Source organism: Macrotis lagotis, chromosome 6 (assembly GCF_037893015.1).
Source record: "Macrotis lagotis isolate mMagLag1 chromosome 6, bilby.v1.9.chrom.fasta, whole genome shotgun sequence".
Classification (NCBI taxonomy): domain Eukaryota; kingdom Metazoa; phylum Chordata; class Mammalia; order Peramelemorphia; family Peramelidae; genus Macrotis; species Macrotis lagotis.
This window is the reverse complement of record NC_133663.1, coordinates 189,006,306-189,032,882: the sequence shown is the minus strand read 5'-3', so window position 1 is coordinate 189,032,882 and position 26,577 is coordinate 189,006,306. Positions and strand designations below refer to the sequence as shown.

Sequence of the window (26,577 nt, the reverse complement as noted above, 5' to 3'; positions counted from 1 at the left end):
TGTGGGAAGAAGTGTAATAAGAAAGGTTTTTTACCTGTCACTTATTTATCTAAATGATATTTTTAAACTTCTGACCTTGAATTAAATAAACTTCATCTCCCTTCCATATAAGACTCTTTCAGACTGTTTTCCATCCCTCCATCCTACAGTGTTGATCCATTAAAGAATCTTATAAAAGCCCTTGGAATGGGGTTAGATACTCCCCAAAGCATTCTAACCAGCATGATGTGGGAAAGAGGTTTTGAGACTGACTTCCTGGTCCAAAGTAGGGGGGGACTAAGTGGTACCTAGTTCCTTGCCTCCTTCCATAAGCAGATGAGAAAAGGGCTAAGAGCTATTCCCATATTAAAGGTCTCTTTTTATGATAGCTGAGAAGTCAGGAATGGAATTAACCTCACAGTGGAAGAGGTCGGGAACAGAGAGTTGAAGAGGTTATTCTAAAGAAAAATATTTTCCAGTGGTTTCCTCAAATACTTGTGTTTGCAGTTTAAAAATGAAAGAGCATGATGTTACAAGGAAGGGATGGATAATGGGGAAAAAAAGAAAAGAGAGAGATGGAATTTAGGCAATTTAGTATGTAGCAAAATAAAAGAACAGATAGAGGCAATGGTTTAGAAAGAACTGAGACTCTGGAGACTTGAGTTCAAATCCTGACTCTGATGCTTACTCCTTTGTGAGATCTTGGGCAAACTACTAAACCTCCTTGGGGCTCAGTTTCCTCATCTATAAAATAAGGGGTTGAATTAGGTAGCCTTTGAGGTCCTTTTCAGCTATGACCCTATGAGTCATAGACCTTAGAAAAATTATTTCAACCTCCTTTGCATGGTGTTCTATAGCTAGAACATATATGAGGTAAGATTTGAACCCAGGTTTTCCTGATTTCAAGTCCAGTGCTCTAGCCATTGGATGACATCACCTTTCCTCAAATACATAGCTAGAGACCCTGGTGAATGTTCAGGGACTTAATCTTGTGAAGACTGAATGCCTTTAGGATTAGGTCTGATTGAACTAGGAGAAAGGCACAATGGTCTAACAAACTGCTAATTGTCCAAGGTGATGCATGTATAGAATAAGTATCATAGAATTAATTTGATACTTTTTTATTTTAATATCAACATACTTTTTCTGAGAGGCAAAAATCAAAATTTATCCAAAGGTGAGTTTTGGATTTTGTATTTATTTAACAAACTGGCTGTAAAGAATTTTTGAAATAAATTTTGCTTCATTAGTTGATGATAATTAATAAGATTATATTTGCTGGTACCCTGTAAGTACCCCTGGGTCTTATTTGACTTGCTGCTGAAACCTCCTCTCTGTTTTCTTCTTCTATTAGAAAACAAGAGTTCTTGAGAGAAGGGACTGTTTTGCATGTCCATTCATATTTCCAATATTTTGCCTAAAACTTTAAGCATTTAATAAATGTTTTTTCATCCATCCATGCATCTATCCATCCAGCCTTCCATCCATCCATCCATCCATCCATCCATCCATCCATCCATCCATCCATCCATCCATCTATTCATTGTGGAGTTTGGGCTATCCAACATATTGCATATGTTTGAACCTCTTTACTCTGTTACTCTGTTCTCTCTTGTGATGTCCTATTTATCAGAAGCAGCATATGGAATATTATTGAAGAAATGTGTGACTGGAAAAGGAGGTGATCTGTGAGGAGAGCAAGAGACAGCCAATAGAGAGCTTGAATGTTTCACTGGTAGCCAAAAAAAGTCAAAATATCTAGAGGAAGAAATCTAGCAGGTGTCTGGAAGATATATGGGAAGGATGAAGATGAGAATCTCATAGTGTGAAAAGGAATGATCAATACCACTGGAGTATCTATACCCTCAGCAATGAGAAAAGAGCCATTGAACTATTGAAGCCTGCTTTCTTGCAATGTTGATAGCCACTGGTTCCCCGAAGATTTATAATGTACCTGCTTGTATCCCAAAGCACATGAATCTTATCTAGATTCAGAGTTGGGGGTGGGGAAGAGAGCAAAGAAGGGTCAGAGCCTCTTGTTAAGAAAGATTTCAGAGGAAAAAGTCTTCATGACTGAGGTGTTATTTCCTCTCAGAGAGAGTATATTTGTGTTGAAGGAATCCAAAGAGGAGACCATGAAGGTTCTAAAAACACCAGAGAATGAGGTAGTATGTCTAAAGGCATTTATTGCTGTTCCCTCCCATTGGATGCCTGATTATCTGTGGTTGTCTAACTCAGGGTGGGTCCTTCTGGGAAAACATCTTCTTAGTCCTTAGCCCAGTGTGATCCTCTAATATTTGGATCCTATAGAAGGCATGGATAACTTACTGTACAGAAGATGAGCTAACTTTGTAGAATTAGGGAGTTCACCACAGCTTCTCTTTCTCCTTTTGCCAACTCTGTGACCTCAGACTGTTGGGCATGCCCAAGCCCTGTTCCTACCTGGTCCTTTCATTTTTAGCAACAGCATAGTTTGCAAGATGAAGGACTGGTTGATGGAAGACTAGTCATTTTTTAACAGAATTCAATGAGAGTACAAAGGAAGGAAAGAAAGACTGGATGTTCTCAAGCCAGTATTTTATAAGATACATCTGTGAACTTTAGACAGCGTCCTCCTTGGCTTGTGGGAGCTGTTCAGCTAGGACCCTCTCCTTACTTGTTCCCATTTGCTAGAATGGGATGTTGATACTCCTGAATTCTGTGAACCATGTGCCCTGGTAACTCCTCCCTATCCCTGGAACACCAGCATCTTTCACCTTTTTTATAAGTAGGTGTTACAGTTTTTACATGTGTGCTAAGCCTATTATCAATGAGAATAATTGGGCAGATTTTTGTCAAAAAGTGCCAACTTCGGGCCTTGGATGTGGTTTTAAAGAGCATGCCAATGAATGCACCTGCAGTACAAGGTGAATCCAAAAGAGCCATTTTCTCTAGATCTTTTGTTAATTATACGTGAAAATTTTGGGAGAATAGGGGAAAAATCCCCAAAGAGACAAGCACCTGCACTTACTACTCCTCTTCTGTAAAAGAAAATTTTATTCTCTTTGGGATTAAGAACACACTACAACATTCCAAAATATGCTTGGTGTCAAAACCTCAACCTCAACCTCAAATTTGGTTGAAATTTTTACATCTCTTAGAGTATTAGTGAGATTTAAACAGGGTTCAGGTAGAAGCCAGAGAATCCATGGCTTGTCAGTCTCAAGATGGATGGACAAGAGAGAGATATGGTAGTATGATCTAGGATTACACATACTCTATACATATGCTAGAATCTCAGAGAAGAGAATAACAATACCTCATAAGGGTTGGAACATCAAATCCTTCACTATAAACTTCTTTACCTAGAGGTTATAACATAGCTATAAAAACACATTCTAGGTTCTCAATTGGTCTATTAAGAATCAACTCAGCAGTGATTTTTTTTTTTTAGTTTTTGCAAGGCAATGGGGTTAAGTGGCTTGCCTAAGACCACACAGCTAGGTAATTATTAAGTGTGTCTGAGGCCAGATTTGTCAGCAGTGATTTTAAAATAGTTCCATGGATTGTGAATGTTTTTGTAATAGCAGCAGTCATATTAAGGAAGCTAGGTGGCACAACGGATAGAGAACTTGGTCTGGAATTCAAATTTGGTCTTACTACATGTGTGTGACCCTGAGTAGGTCATCAAATATTTGTTTGATTCAGTTTCCTCAATTATAAAATTGGGATAATAACCACTACCTCACAGGGTTGTGAGAATCAAATGAAATGATACTTGTAAAATATATGTGATGTAGTAGGTACTACATAAAGGCTTATTTCCATCTCTTTCCTGTATTTTTCAGTTTATTTGCTCATAACTAATTGAATCTCAGGGTTAAGTAACTCCAGAAGAGTCTTAAGGTATCGTTTAGTTGAACCCTCTCATTTTATAAATATTATAAATAATTTACAATATATAATATATTTATATATAATAAATAGATAAAATTATAATTTTATAAATAATGAATATAATTTATATAAATTTATAATTTCATTATAAATATAAATTTATAATTCCTATAATAAAGAATGAAAGGAAGGTCCAGAGGAACTGAATAACTTGCCTAAATCACATAGGAAGTTAAGTGGCAAAATCCAAATTTGAACTCAGATCCTTTGACTTCAAATTCAGTGCTTCTTCCATTGCTATACTGCACTTACTCACTAGAGGCTGAAATATTCCCTGATTCAAATACTAAGGACTATTGCATTAATATTCACAAGCAAGTGGGCAACAGAGTTCAAATATCCCCTATAGGGCACTGGTGAAATTATTACCTGAAATGCCATTATACTATCTGACCCAGAGTTGGACACACTGCAAATGTTCAGTAAACATTTGCTAGTTAACCGGAGTCCAAGAAATGTGGTGACCATTGGAAAGCATGGCAAAGGTGTTTAGGGGACAATGGGCTAGAGAATATATCTCTTAGAAACTTGACTTTACAGAATATTAACTTTAAGCTATACTCTGTTCTATCCCTTTTTAAAAAATTTGTTTCTAGAACTTAAAAGACAATTTGATTCAGAGCTTGTGAAGAATCTCTTATTTAAATGCTGAAAAGGTGATGATGATGTCCACCTAAGATATCCTCAGATAGATCTAGGATCTCATAGATATGGATGATCCCTCCAATGAAGCTGATCTCAGCCCATCCATAGCCCATCCATCCATCATAGTCTGATTCTTATCTATGTACCCCTGTAAGTTTGACAGTGGGAGTACATCAAATTTGCTAGTGACCTTCCTTGATTTTTCTTGACATCACAAGGATGTTATCTCTTAGCATATATAACCAGTTTTTTTTAACTTAAATTATTTTTTATGACATTCTTTGCTCTGGTTCTTCTTTGAAGTTCCTTATTTGTGTCATGGAATTAAACAAAGCACTTCTCAAAGTTTTAGTTAAAAAACACAACTGATACCAACCTTGGTGGCAGATATGTGTAATACCTGTTACTAAGGGGAGGCTAAGGTTAGTTGGATTGTTTAAACTGAAGAGTTCTGAGAAGCAGTTGGGCTAAAACCCACTGAATCTAGAAGCAATACAGTAAAACCTCCAAGGGCAGGTGCTATGGAGCACTAAGCTGCCTAAGGAAGAGGTGAATTGGTCAGGTTGGAAACAGAGTGGGTCAAAGTTCTATGCTTTAATTCATATTAACATACTTAATTACTGAAGTAAGGACATGAATTTAAGGATTACCCAAAGATTGCTTAGATTAGGTGGGCTTTGGTAACTGGGTAGCATCTTCCCAGACATGGAAAGATTTAGTTAAGGTAACCAGAGGGAGGGAGAAAAGGATTGAAATCTATGCTGTTTTTTGCTACAAGCCTCATGAAAAAGGACTTTTTAAATAGAGCTCTATAATTTGAATATAATGCAATATTTAAATGCAAATTTTCCCATACCTACCACCTACACCTATGAGGGAAACCCAATTATATTTTTTGGAGACTATAGTATTGCAAGATTGGTAGTAATAAGTTATCCCCTTTCTTATTTTCTTCAAATTTCCTGGCACTCTTGGGCCTTTGGGGTAGCTTAGGTAGGTTTGAATTACAAATGTAGTTTAAGGCTTATTTGAATGAACTCAACTACAAAAGGAGTTAAAGTCACAGTATGGCTAGCTAAAGCAAAAATAGTTTAAGGCTTTTCATGTTTGTGCTTATGAAAATCCTTGATCCTTCAGAAAAGAATGCTAACTCAGAAAAGACCTATAGATTTAGACCTCATATATAGACAGGAAACTTATGACCTGATTGATAACCAAAAAAATCATAATTTTAGATTCATCTGAAAATTGCATATTATTTGTCTTCATATATTTTTGAAGGGGAGGGGATAAGGACTTAGATTTTCTGGTTTTGTTTGGTATTCTATTCCATAGCATATATATATATATATATATATATATATATATATATATATATATATATATATATATATATATATACTTGAAACTTCATCTACTCCAAATCTCCTCACTTTAAGGGTAACTGGAAAGGTAAAATAATTTGCTCAAGGATCTTATAAGTAGCTTGTGGCAGGACTGAACCTGAGTTCTGGGTTTCTCTATGCTTGCCATTATGAAGCTCTTTCTAATTTCTAGTACATAGTAGGTCCTTAATAAATGCTCATTGATTGATTTCTATCAATCATGCTACTCTACCTTCTAACCTGAATAACTATTGTACATTTGGCTTATACATATTTTTAAAGCTTCAGATACTAGGTCCAGTTTCATGCTCTACTGAGGACATGCCTATCAAAATTATAGGTACTCCATGGCACCATCCGTATGCTTTTAAATGGACAAGTCTAAAATCCCTGTGACTTATTGAATTCAGCTCTCTTTTCTGTTGTGATCTTACTGAAACTAAGCCTTATTCTTTTCAGGGTTTATATCCAACACTTAGGACCTGCATTAAAGATAGACAAATGCAGAAATGGGGAAAAATTTGAGAAATATTCGAGCAAAATGAACCACAGAAAGAAAACAAAATATTTTTCTCATTTTATATGTAGGAAGAGATATTTTCAAATAGGGAATGAGGTTTTACAACTCTTTCAAAGTAGGAATTTATTGATAAGTTATTTGGAATTGAATTGTATTGATTTTCCCATTTGAGGACTGGTTGATGATGTGATAGCCAGTTTCACCATGGGTCATTATGATAATCTACTCACAAGTTTCCCCTAATTAGTGTATTCATTTGCATACTGAGGTGTAGACAATCTCAGATTTAAAAAGCAAGCAAATCCATCATTATCATATTTGTCTACTTTAATGCTTTTGAAGACCTATCAAAAGGCAGAGGGAGATTGCTAGATCCCACTTTTCAGATACTCCCTGTCCCAGTTCACAGCACAATCATTCTGAGTTATTGAAGAATGTGGTGGATAGATCTTCATAATATTGAAAAAAAGGGAAGGAAGAGATATTATGCTATAGTTCCTCTTTTTCTCTTCTTTATTTTCTGAAGGTTTCTATAATATAACAACTAAGTAAAAGGCAAAAAGAAATAGAAGAAAAGGATCTATAGATAGACATATATTTATAACCATTCTTTTCTTGGTACCCAAGGACTGGAAACTACTAGAGTGCTCTCCCCCTGGGGAACTGATCAATAAATTATTTTAAGAATGTAATGGAATATCATTGGGCTATAAGAAATGATGAAATGGAGAATTTTAGAGGAAAATGGGAAGGTCCTTAAAAAAACCACACAGAGTGAAGTGAGCAGAATGAGTACAGTCTCTATAGTGAAAACAATATTATGGAGAAAAATAATTTCAACATTTTAGAACTCTGATCAATGCAATGTTAAACAATGAATCTAAAGGAAGGCAAAATATGCCACTCACCTCCTCACAGATAGGTGGTCTACTTAAAATACAAAAAGAGACTTATATTTGAAGACTTGCTAATATGGGAATTTGTTTTGCTAAACTATAAAACTATGAATTGAAGACTTTGGATTTTTTATTTGATTGTTCAAATTTGCTCAATTGGGAGGGTTGTAGGAGGAACAGACTAAAATATTTGTTACTTGAAAACCAAAAGTAATAAACTATTAACAAAAAAGCTGTTCCTTATCCTACTCTCTTCCCATCATAAGATGGCATCTTGTGAGAAGAGGAATGGTAAAAGATTGGCTTATCTTCTCCTGCAGAGATCCTTATGTGTGGTTTGGTGGTCCCATTTTTCTCTGAATTTGATGCCACTGGCTTAAGAACACAGAGGTTAAGTGACTTGCCCAAGCAAATCACATTTCAGGGCTTTAGTTTCATCTTCTCTATAAATTCTTTTTAGCTACAAATTAATTATACTAAAATATCTGAGTTTATTTCCTTGGAGGAAATAGAAAGAGGGTTTTTTATTCCTATCAAAGTGACAAATATCAAGCTTTGTGTGTGTGAAAAAAACCAGCTAGTGCATCTCTTCATTTGGAAAATGTGGGGATTGGATGATGTGATCTATTATTTTCTGTTTGTACCAATACTCTAATTAGTCATTAATAGCCAGGTAAACTAATTTATTTCAGGTCCTGAACATTTCAATTCTCAAAACTTCAGAAAGAGAATATGTTAATTAAGACTGTTTCTTGAGTATGTCACCTCTCTTGGAAAGACTGCAAATAATTCTTGCTTATATTATGATTATCACCATTATCATTATTAATTAATATTATCATCATTATTTATTTAAAGATGCAAAATGAAACCAAAACAGAAACTTACATTCTTTGGTATTAGGGGGTGCGAGTAAGCAGGAGTAGCAAACCATTCCATAGATATTCCTTGGTCTGTTTTCCAGCATGTAGTAACTGTAGCAAGGGACAAGATGAAACAAAACAAATAATGTAGGTGAGCAACTAAAATCATGAGTAGCTAAGTAGTGACCAATTATGGTGAGAGATAAAATCACTACGATTTAGCAGCTCCTTATTGCCAATTTGATGACCTTATCAGTTTTGACAGATTTCCAGCTTTATCTCCCTGAGTAGTCCCACAACAAAAGCAGTTAATAAAACATACAGCCTGTGAATTTGGAATGCTACTTAACTAACCACCTTCTGCCTAAGGAGTTTAAACTGGGGCTTTTTTGCTTACCCTGAAATAGAATTTCTACTTATGATAAGGACATATGCAGGCTCCTTGACAGAACTGGTTGTTTCAAATTTGTCTTTGAATTTCCAGCCCCTGGCACAGTACCTGCCTACTTTTGGGGGTGTGTGTTTGAAGGGGGGACTAGATCCATGGTTTCACTGGTATGGGAATTCCTTTTACTTTCTTCAATAGTCCAAAAACTATTACTTAGTCTTTGAAAGTTGCTCCATGCCCTGAGAGGTTGTAACATGCTCAGGTTCATATAGCCAATATGTGGCAGAATTGAATCTATGTCTTCCTGATCCCAAAGTTGGTTCTTTATCCACTACATAAAGCTGCAGAGCACATAGTGGGTGCCTAATAAATATTCTTTGAACTGAACTGAACTGAACTTCCTCCAACAATGAATATCCTTTTTTTGAATTTTTTTTTCTGTTTGATTTGTTTGTATAGGTAGATCTGGTGGGATAATCCTGTGTATCTTAGTTTCTTTATCTGTAAAATGTGCTGAAAAATGGCAAACCACTCCCCAAATGGGGGGAAATGAATGAATGGAAAAACAATGGAGTTCTGATTATTTTCATCAATAATAAATATTTATGAAGTGCCTACTGTGTTCAGGGGCCCCTGGACTGGGTTCCAATTTCAACTGAGGCCCTGTACTTCAGCTCCAACCTAGAAAGAAGAGCCCTTTGGAAGAAAGATAATCCAGTTTAGATGGGCTGCCAAAAATGGTGGAAGGAGCTAGAAAGGCAGCTGCTTGGTTGTTTCATTGTAGGTCTCTGGGGGTCAGTTTTAAAAGGTAGCATGAAATGTAATCTAGCTGTAATCTAAATTCAGCCTTTTCCTCCTCAGAGGGAAGTTTTGAGTCTTAAACACCTTTATAATTGCAAAACTTTGATTGGAATCTGGAGAGGAGATGACATATACCTCAACAATTTATCATAGCATATGGATAAAATTTTTTGCATTCTTTATCCCAAAGTGACATTTGTTCTGCTATATCCCTGGGATTTACCAACTTTAAAAGATAGACCCAAGAATCAGAGCAAGAGGCTAAAGGAACTATTTCTTCTAATACAAGTAACAGAGCTCTCTGTCCCTATTATTCCTGTTTTCCTGTATGGTGTTTATAACATAGTAAGTGCTTAATAAATGATATTAATCAATCAATTAATTGATTAATTAATTCATTCATTTATCCTATGTGCCAGAACAGGTGGTTCTCATTTTTAGAGCCTGAATTTGTTATACCAGGCTTTTCTAATCACTGGCTTTGGCTCCTGTCTCAGTGTGCACAAGTTTTCCAGAAACATAAACATTCAGCAGAAGATCATGAATGTTATTTATCACAATATGAAAAGAATATTAAATAAAGAGAGTGAGTGCCAACATTTTCCTTTATTACTATTCAAGAAATGAAAAATCTTTCCCTGCTATTGGATTTTTCCATTGTTGTTTAATCATTTCTTTTATTCCTCCTTTTTCCCTGTTGGTTTTATAAAGAGACAGACATCCAGCTGACAGCAGTTATTACTGATAGCTTGGTCCCTCAGTGATGGTTGTGTAGGAAATTTAAACTCCAGACCTTAATAAATTTGGAACATTACCAACTGTATTATCATAATAATTGTTTTGTCTTTCTCCATTGAAAAAAAATCTTAGGATCCCTTTTTTTTCTCTCACAAATATTAATTAATCAGTATGCAAAACATTTCTCTGATGACACAGTTACTGGGGTCTACATTTAATCCTTCCTGGAAAGAAATAGGCTAAGAGCTGTTCTCAAATACTCCCTCCTAAAGGAAAGTGTCCATCTTTTTTTTTCCTGTGAGGAAGGAAGTAGTACAGGTAAAATGATGAACATTCATATCTAATCACTGAAAGACACTTCAGAGGCCACCTTGCCCAACCCATACCCAAAATGAAGTGTCACAGTAACAAATATCTATCCATTTTCTGCTTGAAGACTATAATGAGGGGATACACTATTTTTGGAAGCAGTTCATTCCACTTTGGGACAGTTCTGTTAGGAAATTTTTCCAGGTGTCAAGCCTAATTTTACCTTTTTGCAACTTCTATCCTTTGGTTGCTGATTCAACCCTCTAAGACCAAAAAGAAAAAAAAAGTTAAATTTCTTTTCTCTATGACAGCTGCTAATACATGAAGACAGATATCAGGTCCTCCAGTTTTCTCTTTGTCAGGTTAACCATGCCCAAGTTCCTCCAACCAATTCATATATAAAAAACTGATTCAAGGCCCTTGGTTATCTCATTTGAAGTTGAATTGTTTCCTCTTTGTGAGTTTGTTTTTCCCTATTAGGAGCAACAAGTCTTCCAAGAATGACCATACTAGCTAAGTTTTAAACTTAAAAAAGTAGGTGATTGTATTGATCAACTATTGAAATCACTGGGCTGAAAAAGGACCTCCAATGTTATTTGATGTACTTTATCTTCTTTTAGACAAAAACACACCCAAAAGCATTTTGAGCATGAGAATCTGTGCCATTTAAAAATAAGTCCCAGAAAGGATAGTCTATAGTTCTCTTTGCATACATATGTCAATGTTTAAGGTTTTATTGAGAATTCTCTTCCATTTAAATTTAACACAAATAGCATTTTTTCTATTCTTCGTGACCTTTTTTTGATGGAAATGGAAATAAGTTTGAAATAATGTTCAATATAGTAGTAGTAATATATCAAAAATTGACCATTATTAATTAATGAGACTAGTTGTATTCTATTTATGTACTTAATCTTAGATCCTATAACTGTATAGAGGAAAGAATCAGTATTTAGAATTAGAGAACCTCAGTTCAAATCTTAGCTCTGCTACTGATTACCATATGACCATGGACAAGTCATTTGCTCCACTCTAAGTATTAGTTTCTCTATTTATAAAATTAGGTAGTTGGACTAGATGATTTCTCAGGACCCTTACAGACTTAAATCTACAATCTCTGAACCTCAACTTATGGATCATATTTGGAATCTACACTAGACATTCTCCAAGTTTTATGTTTTGGGGGGATAAGAAAACATTTATTAAGCCTTAATTATTCACAAAGCACTGTGTGAAGGGGTGGGAAGAGGTTGAAGGAGAAAGTTGGGGTCCCTGCAGGCAACATGGTGGTTAGAGAGTGAAGTGAGACTTGGATAGAACCCAGGTCTACATGTAATGAGTACCTTAGGCAACCACCAAAGGTGGGATGAATCAAGGAGAAAGAGCAGGAGTCCCAGACATGAAAGGGCTAAGTATTCCAGGGGTTGGCATATAGATCTGGTGGCATGAGAGTGAAATTCCTTTCTAAGTTCTGAATATCTCTTAAGGCATATAGCCCAGAAATGGTCAGTTTAAATATAACGCCTGGCTCTCTTAGTTAGGGGACCAATTTCCCTTAAGCAAAAGAGGCAAAGATTTTCCTTTCATTTGGCACAGTTGGTTGGAAATATGACTTACAATAGGCACCCCTGGGCCTTGCTATATCTCTCTAAAAAAATTGAAGCACAGAAATGACCATTTGGGGGCATTCCCATTCTTCTCATCATTCCCTATAGGCTCATTCAAGGGTAGAGGGGAAAGGCATGTCAAATCAGCAAACTGAGCATCTTTAGTACATAAGCAGATTCTTGGGAGGTGGTTTTGAAATCTGACCTCTCCTCCTTTTCCTTTTTCTTTCTTTCTTTCTTTTCTTTTTCTCTTTTTTTGCACTTTCAACCCCTGGTCCACCCACTGAATCCTTCTAGGCAGGAAAGCCCCATGTACTGGCTATTGTTCAAGAGAATGCCACTGCTACATACTGATGCACAGCAAAGCCTGTAGTGAATGAGGAAAAAGTCTTTTGCCAAACCACAATCAAGAAGTGAAGGCCAAAGATACTTGTGGAGTATAAAGATAAATAAAAGGTAATATGGATCCATAGTTTAATGGCCACAGAGTATTGAGGAAAGATAAACAGTCTTTCATAAATTTAATTAAACTAACCTGCCAATTCTTTTTCTCAATTCTTCCTAGTAAAATGGCATGGAAGATTAAGTTTTGTTCTCCAGAGTGGGAATTTAAAAATAAGGAAGTGGGATGACCCATCATTATTCAGTTTAACCAGCATTTATTAAGTTCCAGTATGAGCAAGGCAGTATACTAGGCTCTAGCAATACTATAAAAATGAGAAACAGTCCTTGACCTCCGGGAGTACTCTTAGAGCAGACATTGACTGAGGATGTAATTTCAAGAGGAGATGGAAGGAAGTAGTGTGTTACATTCAAAAGGATAGCCTAGGGAATATTGGAAAACATAAAGACATAAGTCATAAAACTTAGTGGTAAGGAAGAATCTGGAACTAAAGGACTTTGTTTTAGATTTGGCTACCCATGGGGTTGGTTGGGCTTTTAAAAAATAGTAATATCTTGCCTCAGAACTAACTTGGAAATTTACTTCATGCTTTCTCTTCTTCTCCCTTCTCCATTTTGTGCAAGAGAGGAGGATATGATGAGCCAAAGAAGATGATGGGGGATGGGATTGGGTACATATATGGAGGGGATGAACATGACAAAGAGAAAGGTCGCTTCTTTATCAGAGATTGAGGGAAATGAGGAGAGAGTGGGAGATGATGTCAAAGTATTCTGAGATGAAGAAAATGAGAGAAGAGGGAGTTCATATTACATGGCCACTATTTTATTGGGTCTACTTTTGCTTGTATGGGCATTTCTCCCACTGATATAGATTGGAGTCATTCTTTGTCTTCACATCCTGTATAGTTTTTGTCCATATTTTTTTCCATAATCCTCCATAAAAAAATCTACTTAGTATGCTGAAAGCCTTCCTCTTGCTCTTTTTAAATGGGAGCATTCCAAAAATAAGACTGAGTTTGCCCAATTTCTGTCTTTTTTGCTATGGTATTATTCTTTTTCTTGTTCTAAATACTTTATTTCTCCTTCTGAGGTGGAAACTGCTACTGGAAATGGGTTGCAGCCTACCCACACCTATTGTCTGTGAATTCTTTCCAGTGCTCTTAATTATTTTCAATACTAAATTCTCCCAAGGCATTGGTGCTTTGTGTTTTCAGTCACATAAAACTTGGCTAGAAATCTCTAAATTAATCTGTGTCACTATGAAGTTTGCCACTCTCCTTATATCATCACTGTCCCATCTTCATTGCCTGGCTGCACCAGAGGGCAGAATTTCACATGGGTAAAACAGATGAATGGATTGATACAGTCGTTATCATCTAGACTAATAATGTCTGAGCAAGAATCTGTTTGTTGGGAGTTGTTTCTACTTGGTTTATACTACTGGAACTCTAGCTCTGTCTAATTTATATTCTTCATTATTTTCAGCCTTGGATAGAGAAAAAAGAACTGGCATGAATTCATAAAGAAAAGTCTTTCAGTTATGGCATGGAGACTCTTGCTACAGTGTATGTAAAAGTCAATGTGGGGTTTAGAGTTCTAAGCCTTGATTCTTCCTTGGTTTCCCCTATCTCAACATTCACAATGCCAGATCTGGATTTATAACCTAAGACTTAATTTCTGTCCCTCAACTTCATTATTATTGATTTATATTTCACCTCTTTGTAGCAACTCTGGTCTTTGTAGATCTCAAAGGATCATGGTTTCAGAGTTGGAATGGTTCTTAGAGGTCAGCAATCCCTCCTCTCCTCATTTGACAGATGAAGAAACTGATGTGATGTGTCTAAGGTTGAACAGCTAGCCAGTACCTGGGGCAAGATTTTAATCCAAGTTTAGTGTTCTATTCATTGTTCCACACTACCTTTCAGACATTGGGGGATAAGCCAGTTTCATTCTCTTCATTTTTTATTGGCATATCATTAACCCATGATAGAATGTAGCTAACTATATCTATCACAAAGGCAGTGGAAAGAATATTCAAAGTAATATCTTGGGAGAAAATATAAACCATTTTTACAGAATCAAAGTTTAATCATCTGTCTAGGGATTCCATTCTTCTGGGCTCTTCTTCAATTTCATCTCAAAGTGGTTTTTATTGTATCACCTATACTAAATGTTTGTTTTAATTTTTCCAGACATCTCCATACCTGTTTTTCTAAAAAAAAAAATTTTTTTAATGATAGGCTCTTCCTTGCTTAGGCTGGAAATGTAGGTCCAAATTCCTCTACTGAACTTTGACTTGCTCTATTTCTGACCTGGTCTGTTTGGCTCTTCCTTAGTCAAACTGTTGGTTTTCTGATCCTATGAGCTCACCCTATCAATGCCAGATTTGCTGCAGACACCCTACTGGTGTCTATGCCCTACTGGCATAGTCTACTGCAGTTCAGAATTCCCAAGCTTAAGAGATTTGCCAAACTGGTAGTTTTAATTACAGGTGTGTACCTTCATGCTTGTTTTTTTTTCCAATTTTTATAAACAAGTTGAAGTATAGATCTTCTGTATCTCAGAAACTAGGGCAATTTTCCATGTTTTAACATGCAGTAGGCACTTCATAAATATTTGTTGAGTTGAATGGAATTGAACTGAATTGAATTAAATGATAGGGTCTATGTTCTTTGTCTTATAGACCTTGTTACTTATGAAAGATTATAGTCCAAAGTTATTCCATTCATTCCCTTTTCTCTATTTTAAGCTTCCTTTCTCCTGTGTGTGTGTGTGTGTACATATAATATATATATATATATATATATATATATATATATATATATATATATATATATATATTTATATACACACAGGTTATTCTAACAGCCATGGCACAAATCATCTCCAAGTAAACCACCACCTGGACAGTCTCAGGAGCTGGCTTGCCGCCCTGAGAGATAAGGTGAGCTGGAGTCCTTGGGAGCCGGAGTCCTTGGGAGCTGGACATTCCGCCCACTGTCCAAGGGCACTAGACACAGCCGTACCTTATCATCTCCTCCCTAACGTACCCTCCTACCCTGTAATGCAAGAAGCTGCGTATACACATTGCTTGCACCCCCTAACAATTACCTCATTATTCTTTGTTCTACCCCAGAAGACTTAACAGTATATATGTAATAGCTAAGCAATTATAAAATTGAGCTGGAGGCATAAGGCAGTAGTGGCTTGACTACTTATTCTCAGCTCTCCTCTGGGAGGGAGGTCACTGCTGTGGGCCCCAAGGAAGCAAGCCACAACATATATATATATATATATATATATATATATATATATATATATATATATATTTACATTTCACCTCTTTGTAGTAACTATGGTCTTTGTAGCTCTCAAAGGATCATGATTTTAGAGTTAGAATGGTTCTTAGAGGTCAGCAATCCCTCCTCATTTGACAGATGAAGAAATTGATGTGATATGTCTAAGGCTGAATAAGTAGCCAGTGTCCAGGGCAAGACTTTAATTCAAGTTTAGTGTTCTATTCACTGTTCCACACTACCTTTCAGATTTAACAATTATATATATATATATATATATATATATATATATATATATATATATATATATGAAGATTATTACATATCAGGCCACTAGAGGGTACTAGTAACAATATCCATAGTAGAAATGATCTTTTTAGGCTGTTTCATAATGTCAGGATTTGACACTTTCACCCTCCCCATTTTTTTTTAAGCTCATATTTCAACACCTTTCCCTCCAAAGTCTTCTGATGTAGTGAATGACAATGGAGTTATAGCCCTGGCTTTATTTTCAGTGGCTCTCCAACTACCATCTCAACATTTTAGAGTAAATAATCCAGAGCTGTTAAGAGATCTTAAGGATAATTTATTTCAATTTCCTCATTTTTTGTTTTTTGCAAGGCAAATGGGGTTAAGTGGCTTTCCCAAGGCCACACAGCTAGGTAATTATTAAATGTCTGAGACTGGATTTGAACCCAGGTACTCCTGACTCCAGGGCTGGTGCTTTATCCACTGCGCCACCTAGCCACCTCAATTTCCTCATTTTTGCAAGCGAGGAAATTGAGGCCTAGGAAGATTAAGAGATAAGCAACAGTTAGGTAAGTTAGCTAATCATGCTTATCAGTTGGATAAACATAAACCAGGTCCTTAAACTCCAGAATCAGAGTTCCTACTACTGCTTTCTATAAAATATGAATAATAATGCCTTGAATTCATATAATGATTTTAACAAAGCATTTCTCCATCCCATCCCCATTTTATTCTCATGATAATTCTTTGAAGGGTTTAGGGCAGGTAGTATTAGGTGGGCTTTACAAATGAGGAAACAGAGGCAGGGAATGAATAAGTTACTTGCCCACTGTTATGTCATTAGATTGTAGCAGAGCTACTAGAACCCATATTTCCTGAAACCAGAATTGGGCTGTTAATATTAGAACTACCCCTCGTATAACACTTTAAATGACCAAATTCCCTTATATAACATTATATAACATTTAAAACTATATTTTCATCAGGGAAAGTCTAGAGTACCTCATCTCATTCTGGAGTGCTTGCCTTACAAGGAACTCAAGATTTTCTCTTGAAAAAGAAAGGAGACCCAACAACATTTAGTCCTTACCCAGGAAGACATGGTCCACATTCTGCATCATTCTCCATGTCACCTGGAGTCAAGACAGTGGCTCGAAAGAAGCCTTCACAGTCCCTATGACGCCTGCATATCTGGTAACCTCCTTTGGAGAACTTTTCTGAGGGGCAAGGGACACAGCCATAGTCATCATCTTTGGTACCATAGCCACAGGTCTGTAACAAAAAAGAAAATCCACCAGTACTCAAGGCTCAATGCTTCTCCTTCCAGCAGTACCAAGAAACCCTTACTGCTTGCCCCTGGGATATTGCTTCTGACATTAACAGCAGGCAACATATGTACATCCCAACAGTTAATCGCTTGCTGCCATGCTCTGGGGCAGGAATCCTCAGGTTGTGTGCCTCATGCAGCCTTCCTTCCTTTGGGACAGCTACTTGCTTATAGATCTCTGTAGCTTCTGGTCTCATCCATAGTCCCTCTAAAGAGTTCTGGAAATCCCTCTGGCTACCAATTTCTGGGGAAGGTCCTTTTGCTTGAGTCTCAAATAAAAAGTTAAATAAAATGTATGTGATTTGTTAGCTTATTGCTCTACTTAGTAGTTTTATATGCATATTAGAAGTCATCTTTTAAAGGTATGGGTTTTTTTTTTTTGTTTGTACCTGTGATTTCATTAGTTTAGGGAACTGCTAATGTATAAACCTCCTTCATCAATGGAGGTGGCAATTCCTTTATACCTTATGCTTTTGGAGAGTTCTTTATGCCCTTGGTTCCACAGATGATACATGTCAGAGCAGAACTAGAACCCAGGTCTTCCTGACTTCAAGGCTGGCTCTCTTTTCATTATGTTGTAATACCTTTCATTGCTATATAATTTTTAGCCAAGTAAATTGGTGTTTTCTTGGTTGTTTCTATAAAAAATTGAACATGAATGCAACACCAATTATAATATTTTTTTCTACAGGAAAATCAGAGTTATCTTGCATTTTTAAATTTATTTCACATTTTCCCATAAGCAGTAGTAAATTTGAAGACTTCCTTTAAGTATTTGTTTTTGGCAAAATGAAGGAGGGGAGCATTGGGGGGAATAAGGAACTGAATTAAACCTGGATGATCTGGTTAACTTTATCACTGAATCTCTGGGATACTCATGCTTTTGCTATTTATAGCTATTTATTTATTATTAATAGGATTAATATATTTATTATATTAACTAACATTTATATAGTGCTCTAAAATTTTCAAAAGTTATCTCATTTAGTCATTATAATAGCCATGTGAGCACAAGAACCATATGGTGCTGATATTATCATCTTCATTTCATAAAATTTTACTATTTTCAGTCTATATGCAAATGAGGTCTACTTTAGCCTCTGAGGTATGCTAGGTCATAGCTTGTCCCTGTGAATATGGTTAACAAGTTGTTCTACTAAACTCATCATTGGCAGTCACCATATTTGACTTGGCTATGGGACACTAATGTGGGTTGTTAGTTGTTCTCTCTCTTCATCACTGCCTTGGCACTTTATTCCTCATAATTCTGGATAATGCAACTTCTCAATAGCCAAATAATTAGGCTTTGGCTCAGCCTGCCTGTACCCACAAAAGTATGGTCAAGGAATAAATCTGAGCTCTTACATTAAGTACCAAACACTAATGTAGATAGTTGCATGTATGAGGAGAGAGGGAGAAGGAAAATGGAAGGAGAATACAGTAATTATTATTAGTAAAGTTGGGTACTGGCAGCTGACTTTGGACAATTGCCTATGAGGTGAGGTGACCTGGTACAGTGGAAATAGGACTGGATTTAGAGTGAAAGGACTGGAATTCAAATCCTCTCTTTGCCCTAAATCTCATCCCTTACAACTTGTGTGATCGAGAGCAAGCCATTTAAACCTCTCTGGGACTCAGTGTCCTTAGCTGTAAAATGAGAAGGAGGCTTGGACTAAGCTATTCCCCATGCCTGGAATAGTCTCCCTCTTCATCACTCACTGGCATAAATTTTGACAAAAAATCCCATTTTTATAGAAAATCTTCCCCTCTTAATTCTAGTTCCTGCCTTGTGTTAATTATTCTCCATTTATTCTCTCTAAAGCTTGTTTGTAAATATTTGTTTGCTTGCCATCTTTCCAATTAAATTGTGAAGGCAGGGAATCTCTTTGGCCTCTTCTTATACAAAAGAATGTTTAATACAGTTCTGCACATGCAGATGTTTAATAGTAGTAGTGTTTATGGTAGATGATAAATAAGTGTGTTTTGACTGAATGACCTCCAAGGATCTTTTCTGCTCTTAAACCATGATCCTATGCTATATACCTTTGAAAGGTTTTGTTTATTTTTTTTGGCTTTCTATAAGTTTTAAGTTTCTAACAAAGGCACATGTGGTGGACTTTTCACCCAAAGAAAACAGATGCAGAACCTATGATCAGATATCCTTTTTTTTTTAATGAATTCCTTTTATACTTGTGAAGATTACTTGAAATATGTTTAATTAAGCTGAAAGAGGCCAAAGCTCCTCATTTTATTAAGTGCAGGGTCTGCCAAAGTCTAGTTATTGAGGAAGATCAAAGATATACAAATGTGAATATGAAGCAATGATCCATCCATATTTTGGAATCTGTAAAGCAAGTTAACACATTGTTCCTTGGTCATCCTGGGATTTGGTATTTTGTTTTTGCCCAGGAATGACACCTGTCTAGTCTGCTTTGAAAAATAACTTAGTTAAAGTGATGAATTTTGAACTTACCATATATGGTTCTTCTCCAGGCTCACACTGGGGGCAGTCATGGCACATTCCGGTGGTCTGGTTATAATACTCATTCTCTCCACAGTTTGAATACTCGGCGCTGGCTGGGTACATCAGAGACACCTGTCACCAAGAACAGGAATCAACATTTGTCTTCTTCACTCATTTTAATCACTGGACATTTGCCCAATGATAAGTGCTTGGAAAGCTCACAGATTTCCTTTTGAAAGAGAGCTGTCTTTAAGTCTTCCAAAGATTCTATTGTGATGGTAGAGGAGGAAGCAGGAATAGGTAGAGGATATACAGGGATGTATAAGTATTTTTGTATTTAGAATAGATCCATTCAGTGGAGTGTTTATTCAGTTTATGAGCTCACCTTCAGCATTTTTCTTCCAACATTAGAACTCATCACTTTTTGTTTTACAACAGTCTATTTTCCCAATGACTTTGAACCAGTTTATATAGATATAATAATAATAATAATAATAATAATAATAAATTACTAAGAATGAGAATAAAGATGAATTATTTTTATTTAGAGCATTAAGGTTTACAAAATCATATATATATATTATAATTGATCTAATGAATATTTACTAAATTGAATTATCTACAAAGGTAGATATATCTACTCAATAGAAAGAGCTTTGGATTTTAGTCTAAGGGCTTGGATTCAAGTTCCAGCATGTCTACACAGTACCTGTAATGACTTTGGATAAATCACTTAAGTTCTTCAGCCTCAGGTTCCTCATCTATAAACTGAGTGGATGAAACTAGAGGAGGAAGGACATGCAGCTCTAATACTAATCATTTCTAATTAGTATTAGGTCTAATACTAATTTCAGATGAAATAACAGTGCTTTTTATAAAGGAAATTCTCAATAATAAATCTGTATTTTTTAATTTTTTGAAATTAAGTCCAGACTACTTCTCTGTCTCTGCCTCTGTCTCTGTCTCTCTGTCTCTGTCTGTCTGTCTGTTTCTCTCTGTCTGTCTCTGTCTCTGTCTCAGTTTCTGTCTCTTTGTCTCTGTCTGTCTCTCTGTCTATCTCTGTCTCTGTGTCTCAAAATATTTTTTTCCATTTGTCCTTTTTGGTAAGCTTAGGTAGTACAGTTTTAGGCACATGCCTATATATTAGTCAGACTTACATTTGTAAACTTTGTAGTTATAAGGGTCCTCCTCCTTTTTTTGCATATGGGAGGGTATAAATGTTAGTATCCAATGTCCAGCTCTAGCCTTATCCAACTTGTGAATTTTTTGGTTATTTGTCAGTTGAGCTACACACACACACACACACACACACACACACACACACACACACACACACACACATTTTTAACCGTGTCTTATTGTTTTTTTGAATTTTATAATTTTTCCCCTAATCATGCTCCCCCCCCCAGAAGACAGTCTGATAGTGTTTACATTATTTCCATGCTATACATGGACCAAAATTGAATGTGCTGATAGAGAAATCATATCCTTAAGGAAAAAATAAAACATAAGAGATAGCAAAATTACAAAATAACTTTTTTTTTTTAAAAAAAAATTAAAGGTAATAGCCTTTGGTATTTGTTTAAACTCCACAATTCTTTCTTTGGCTACAGATGGTATTTTCCATCACAGATACCCTAAAATTGTCCCTAATTATTGCACTGATGAAATGAGCAAGTTCATTAAGATTGATCATCATTCCCTGTTGCTGTTAGAGTGTACAATGTTTTTCTGGTTCTGCTCATCTTGCTTAGCATCAGTTCAGGCAATTCCTTCCAGGCTTCCCTGAATTCCCATCCCTCCTGGTTTCTAATAGAACAACAGTGTTCCATATATGCATATACCAAAATTTGTTCAGCCGTTCCCCAGTTGACGGATGTTCACTCAATTTCCAATTCTTTGCCAACACAAACAGAGATGCTATTGATATTTTTGTACAAGTAATGTTTTTACCCTTTCTCATGATCTATTCAGGGTATAGACCCATCTTGTGAGTTTCTTTGATAAATAGCTATTTGATGGGAAATTCCCACCGTGGCTTCTTCCTCTCCCCTAACCTCCAACCCAACATGGTCCAGGTTTCTCTATGTGAATGCTAGTCTGTAGCCTGGGCTTTTATATCACAATAGGCCACAGCTAGGAAGCCCTATCTTCTATATATGCATACATATGGGAAAGGATTTTTTCACACCTTTCATACCAACTGTTTCTTACACATTTAGTGATTTAAGGATGGGTGGAGAAAAGAGCTGAAATCTATAGAATCATTAACTATATAACTCATTATATAACTATATAACTCATTATTTAACTATATAACTCATTACTTCTAATCTATCTTCTCTACACCAAAGTATGAAGAGTTGTTTAAAGTGAGCAGAGGAAGGAGTGAATTGAAATAGTCTTAGAGATAAGACATACTCACCACCAGAAAGGAAAGGAAATGGGTCCATTTATATTCCCTCACATGGGCCATATTTTCTAAGGTATTCACCTGAAAAGACATGATAAGGGGAAGCATGAACAGAAAATTGTTGCTTTGCCAGGATTCTTTGCCCCTATTTTAAATACGAAGCTCAATGTTTTTCTTCCAGGAACTAACTTCATCCCCCCCTTAGAGATATGTCTAACACAGTACCTTTGGAAAGAGTCAATTTTTGATAAATATTTGTTGAATGAATGAATAAATGAATGCTCTCTCCTCTTGCCAACCTGGTGAACAAGACTGCCTTTAGGAAAAAATGTAGGTTATTGGAGTGTATGGCCCATGAAACTTTTATGTAGCCCTAACCAAACTGAGGGATAAATAGTGCACATCAAAAAAAGAAAAGTTGTATTCAAACTGAATCCTATTCCCTCCTTAGGGCTGATTCTGTGGCCCTAAACCAGAAGTGCACCCACTCATGGTAGTAAATCTCAGAGATAACAAAGGTCCTTGGAGAACACTGAAGAATCTATTATAAAACCTGATGGTTAGTGACTAATTGTTTAATATGTGGAATGGGCTTTGAAGACTTCAGGTCTTTTCATACAGACTAAATGTTTGCTGCTCTGTAGGGTCCCATCCTGGCCTCTGGGCTCTTTCAGCAAGGTGAGGCTCTGACACAACATCTAGGATGAGAGCTTCCCCATTACTACTGCTCACTTCCATTATGGCTACAGTAGCAGGAAGTGATCTGGTCTAACATCTATATTTCATAAAATATATAAAGATTTAGAAGTCTGTGATCCTTTTCTCTAAAAGAGGCTGCCCATTGTTACTTATGGTTCAATTAAGCATCAGGAACACTAGGTTCTTAATTCTTAGTTTTCATAAGTCAATCATCACCAAAACCTGAACAGACCTGATGATGTTTTAGTATGTAGAGATTACAATGACTTAGGAAGGTCATACTCCCCACCCCATCAATAGCTCCTGGGTTAAAGAAGATCACCTCTAAAAGTATAGATGAGAAGCTGAAGCATTACTCCATGGGCTTCACAGCCTGGCTGTGATATGTGGCTGTAACATTTGATCCCAGTAGTTACAATGGTGGTCCAAGGATGTATCTTGTAAAGCGTTCCAGGTTCTCCCAGATCAGGGTTTTTTTTTAACCTTTTCAAGGTCATGGACCCCCTTTGGTGATGCCTATGAATCTCTTCTCAGAGTAATATTTTAAGCACATAAAATAAAATACATAAAATTTAAAAAAAGATAAGTGAGAATAAAGTTGTATTTCTTTTTTTTTCCCATACAAGCTCACAGACCCCCTCAAAGAAATCTATCTATGGACCTCTTGGGGTAGGGTGGTTCATGAACCCCAAGATAAAAGCCCTTATCTTAAAACCTCCCAGAAAGATTCTAATTATTAATGGTTGTTCCTTTCTAGAGCATAGTCTGCAACACTATTAAATTAATTTAGAGAGCCCAAAGTTTACATTTCTAAACACTAAATAGATTGAGACAAGATTAAAGTATCCTGCCACCCCAGCAGTGAACTCACTGTATGTTTGCCTTCCAGCAATGAAGCAGGTCAGGGCAGGAAGCTCAGGGGAAAGGCTAGAGTGGTGCAGTACCTTCAGTTCTTTAGGAAATGACTCCTGGAGGTGGAGGGGAGTGGAACAGTTAGAGGTGGGGTGAAAGGGGTAAGTGAAGGTGTGGGGAAGGAGAAAGTGGGAGAGATGAAAACAGGAGCACTAGCAAAAAGGGGTAGAGTTCATTTTCTCTCAGAACTGGCATCCCCTAAATGCTGTTCCTTTCCTTCAAAGACCTAGTCAATAGCTTAGTTGGGTATTCATTGAGCTGGCAGAGGAGTCAGAGAGGCTCCCCCCCTCAGAGCCCAAGTGTGCTGGAGGCTTGCCAAGGATAATATGAATGGCTTCTAATTTAATTGACTTCTAATTATAGCAGGGCCTTGGAGAGGATCCCTATAAGTACTGTGAAGGGCTGTGCCTGCTTCGATTTGGTATAGGCCAGAAACATATATTCAGAGGCTTAAGAAATAGGTTCTGATGCTACCTGAGGAAGACATGATGCTGCTGTCCACCTTGATACTTTGAATAATAATAATAATAATAATAATAATAATAATCAATAAGAACTAAAATTTATATATCACTTTAAGATTTGCAAAATACTCTAGACTCTAGACAGCATGTCATTTGATCCTCACAACATGCCTGTGATGGATAGGAACTGTTTCCCTTAACTCCAGGTTGAAAGAGTGTTTAACTGACTTATCTGTGGTCATTTCACTAGTAGGTGTCAAAAGGGAGGATTCAAAACCAGGTTTTCCTTGATGAATCCATCACTTTACTATGCTGGAAAGAGTGGGGAGAGAGAGAGACAGAGAGAGAGAGGAGAGAGAGAGACAGAAACAGAGACACACACAGAGAGACAGATAGACAGAGGGAAGGGAAAAAGAGAGACTAGATGTTTTAATATCATTCCTGTGAAAGGAGAGAATGAAGGGGATAGGGCATATTTCTCTAGTTTGATTCCACTTCTAAAGCTTTAGCAAAATGAAATGTTGCCTTGAGAACTTCAGTAGAGAAGGTAGACTGGGAATATCTTTGAGATTTTTACTTTTGTGAGTTTAAGCCAATCAGGAATCAGTACTAGGAGTTTCCTCCTCCTTTGACATCCTGTCTGTTTTGATTCTAAGAATCTGATATAAAATGATTACAAATCACTTCTCTAATATAATGGACTCAGACTTTAAAATCCTCTTTCATTATCCTTTACCATCTTATATCACAGAGAAGGAACCTGTTGCTTTCCAGTCTGCAGGCTAATTTTGAAAATAGTTCTAGTGGCCCCGTGTGTAGTATTAGATATTCTCATTCCACTTGAATCTTGTTTACTTAATTTGTGAGGTTATTCATTTGTGGCTACAATTCATTCATTCAGTCATCAATTCACTTACTCAACAATTATGAATTCACAATGATGTAAAAACTACTCTTTTGTTGTTTGTCATTTTCAGTCTTGTCTGAGTCTTCATGACCCTTTTGAGGGTATTTTTCATGGCCCCTTTGAGGGTATTAGAGATCCTGGAGTGATTTTCCATTTCCTTCTCCGCTTAATTTTGCAAATGAAGAAACTTAGGCAAATAGGTAAGTGATTTGTCCAAAGTCAAACATCTAGTAAGTGTCTGAGGCCAAATTTAAACTCTGGTAGACAATTCTTCCTGACTCCAGCCTGGCAGCCTATCCACTAAACCACTTAGTTGTCCAAAGAGCACTTAGCCTTGTCTTTTTCTATTTTTTAAAACTTTATTAATAATTTTGAAAAAAGTATTATGAAAGTAGAAGGCAATATATTGGGATTGTTGACTAAAATGAAATGTTTTGTGGTTAGTGAGTTTCCTTGGATAAATAAGACTTGAACACAGGCATTTAGGACTCCAGGGTCAGCCTTTTGCATCTTGCTCTTGGCTTCCCTTCTCTTTGTATCTCTTCTTCTGTTTCTGTCTATCACCTTTCATAAGCCCCAGTGGATTTAACCACCCATCTTCAATTGTCTCCTGGACATCTCCACAAAAGCCTTAAATGGACATCTCAACATAACTGACATAAACACATTATCTTTCTCTTAAACCTACCCCTCTTCCTAGCTTCCCTGCATTTGTCAAGGGAATCTTCATTCTTCCAGGCTTGATTTATAACTTCAGAAATCTACTCTCACTCATTCCTTCTATCCTATATACAAGCAAATTCCACCTCCTCAGCATCTCTCACATTCACTCTTTTCTCTCTATTTATACTGCAAACATCCTTATCTAGTCTTTCATCACCTCTTAATTGATCGCCTCCTAATTGATCTCCCTGATTCCTGTATCTCTCTTCTCTAAACCATCCACCATGCAGTGGCTACATTGATAATTCTAAAACACAGGTCTGACCATGTCTCTTCTGTGAACAAGAAACTTCACTGGCTCCCTATTGCCTTTAGGCTAAACCATAAGCTCAGGAGTTTTTTTTTTTTTCACAATCAAGTTCTGGCCTGTCTTTCCAGGCTAATTATACATTATTTCCTGCCCCCCTTATGTACTCTAGGCCTTCTTTTTCTGTCCCCTACCCCATCCCCTGCCTCTGTCCCTCTTGCCAGAAATTCTCTCTCTTCTTACTGATGCCTTTTGGAAACTCTTGTTCCCTTCAAGATTCAGCTTTAGTGCCATCTCCTTCAAAAGACCTTTTCTATGTTCCCTAGTTTTTAGTGATACTCTTCCCAGTGGTGTACTGGAGCCAGCTTCTAAGCTTCTCAAGAGCCTACTTTTAAATTTTCATTGTG

The 26,577-nt window shown here is 36.6% G+C and overlaps 1 protein-coding gene across 2 annotated transcripts in view; it reads right to left on the bottom strand.

The window, feature by feature from the left end:
- Positions 1 to 26,312, bottom strand: part of EDAR (ectodysplasin A receptor) — a 48,069-nt gene extending 21,757 nt beyond the window's left edge. Inside the window, exons 1-4 of one of the 2 annotated variants that reach the window (XM_074192147.1) lie at positions 22,231 to 26,312; positions 19,815 to 19,937; positions 17,105 to 17,286; positions 8,250 to 8,335 (exon numbers count right to left, since the gene is read on the bottom strand). In XM_074192147.1, the coding sequence (XP_074048248.1) occupies positions 8,250 to 8,335; positions 17,105 to 17,286; positions 19,815 to 19,937; positions 22,231 to 22,326 (487 nt within the window). In that variant the 5' untranslated portion in view covers positions 22,327 to 26,312. The remainder of the gene's footprint in view (positions 1 to 8,249; positions 8,336 to 17,104; positions 17,287 to 19,814; positions 19,938 to 22,230) is intronic. The other variant, XM_074192146.1, reaches the window with a different exon arrangement.
- Between the last annotated feature and the right edge of the window lie 265 nt (positions 26,313 to 26,577).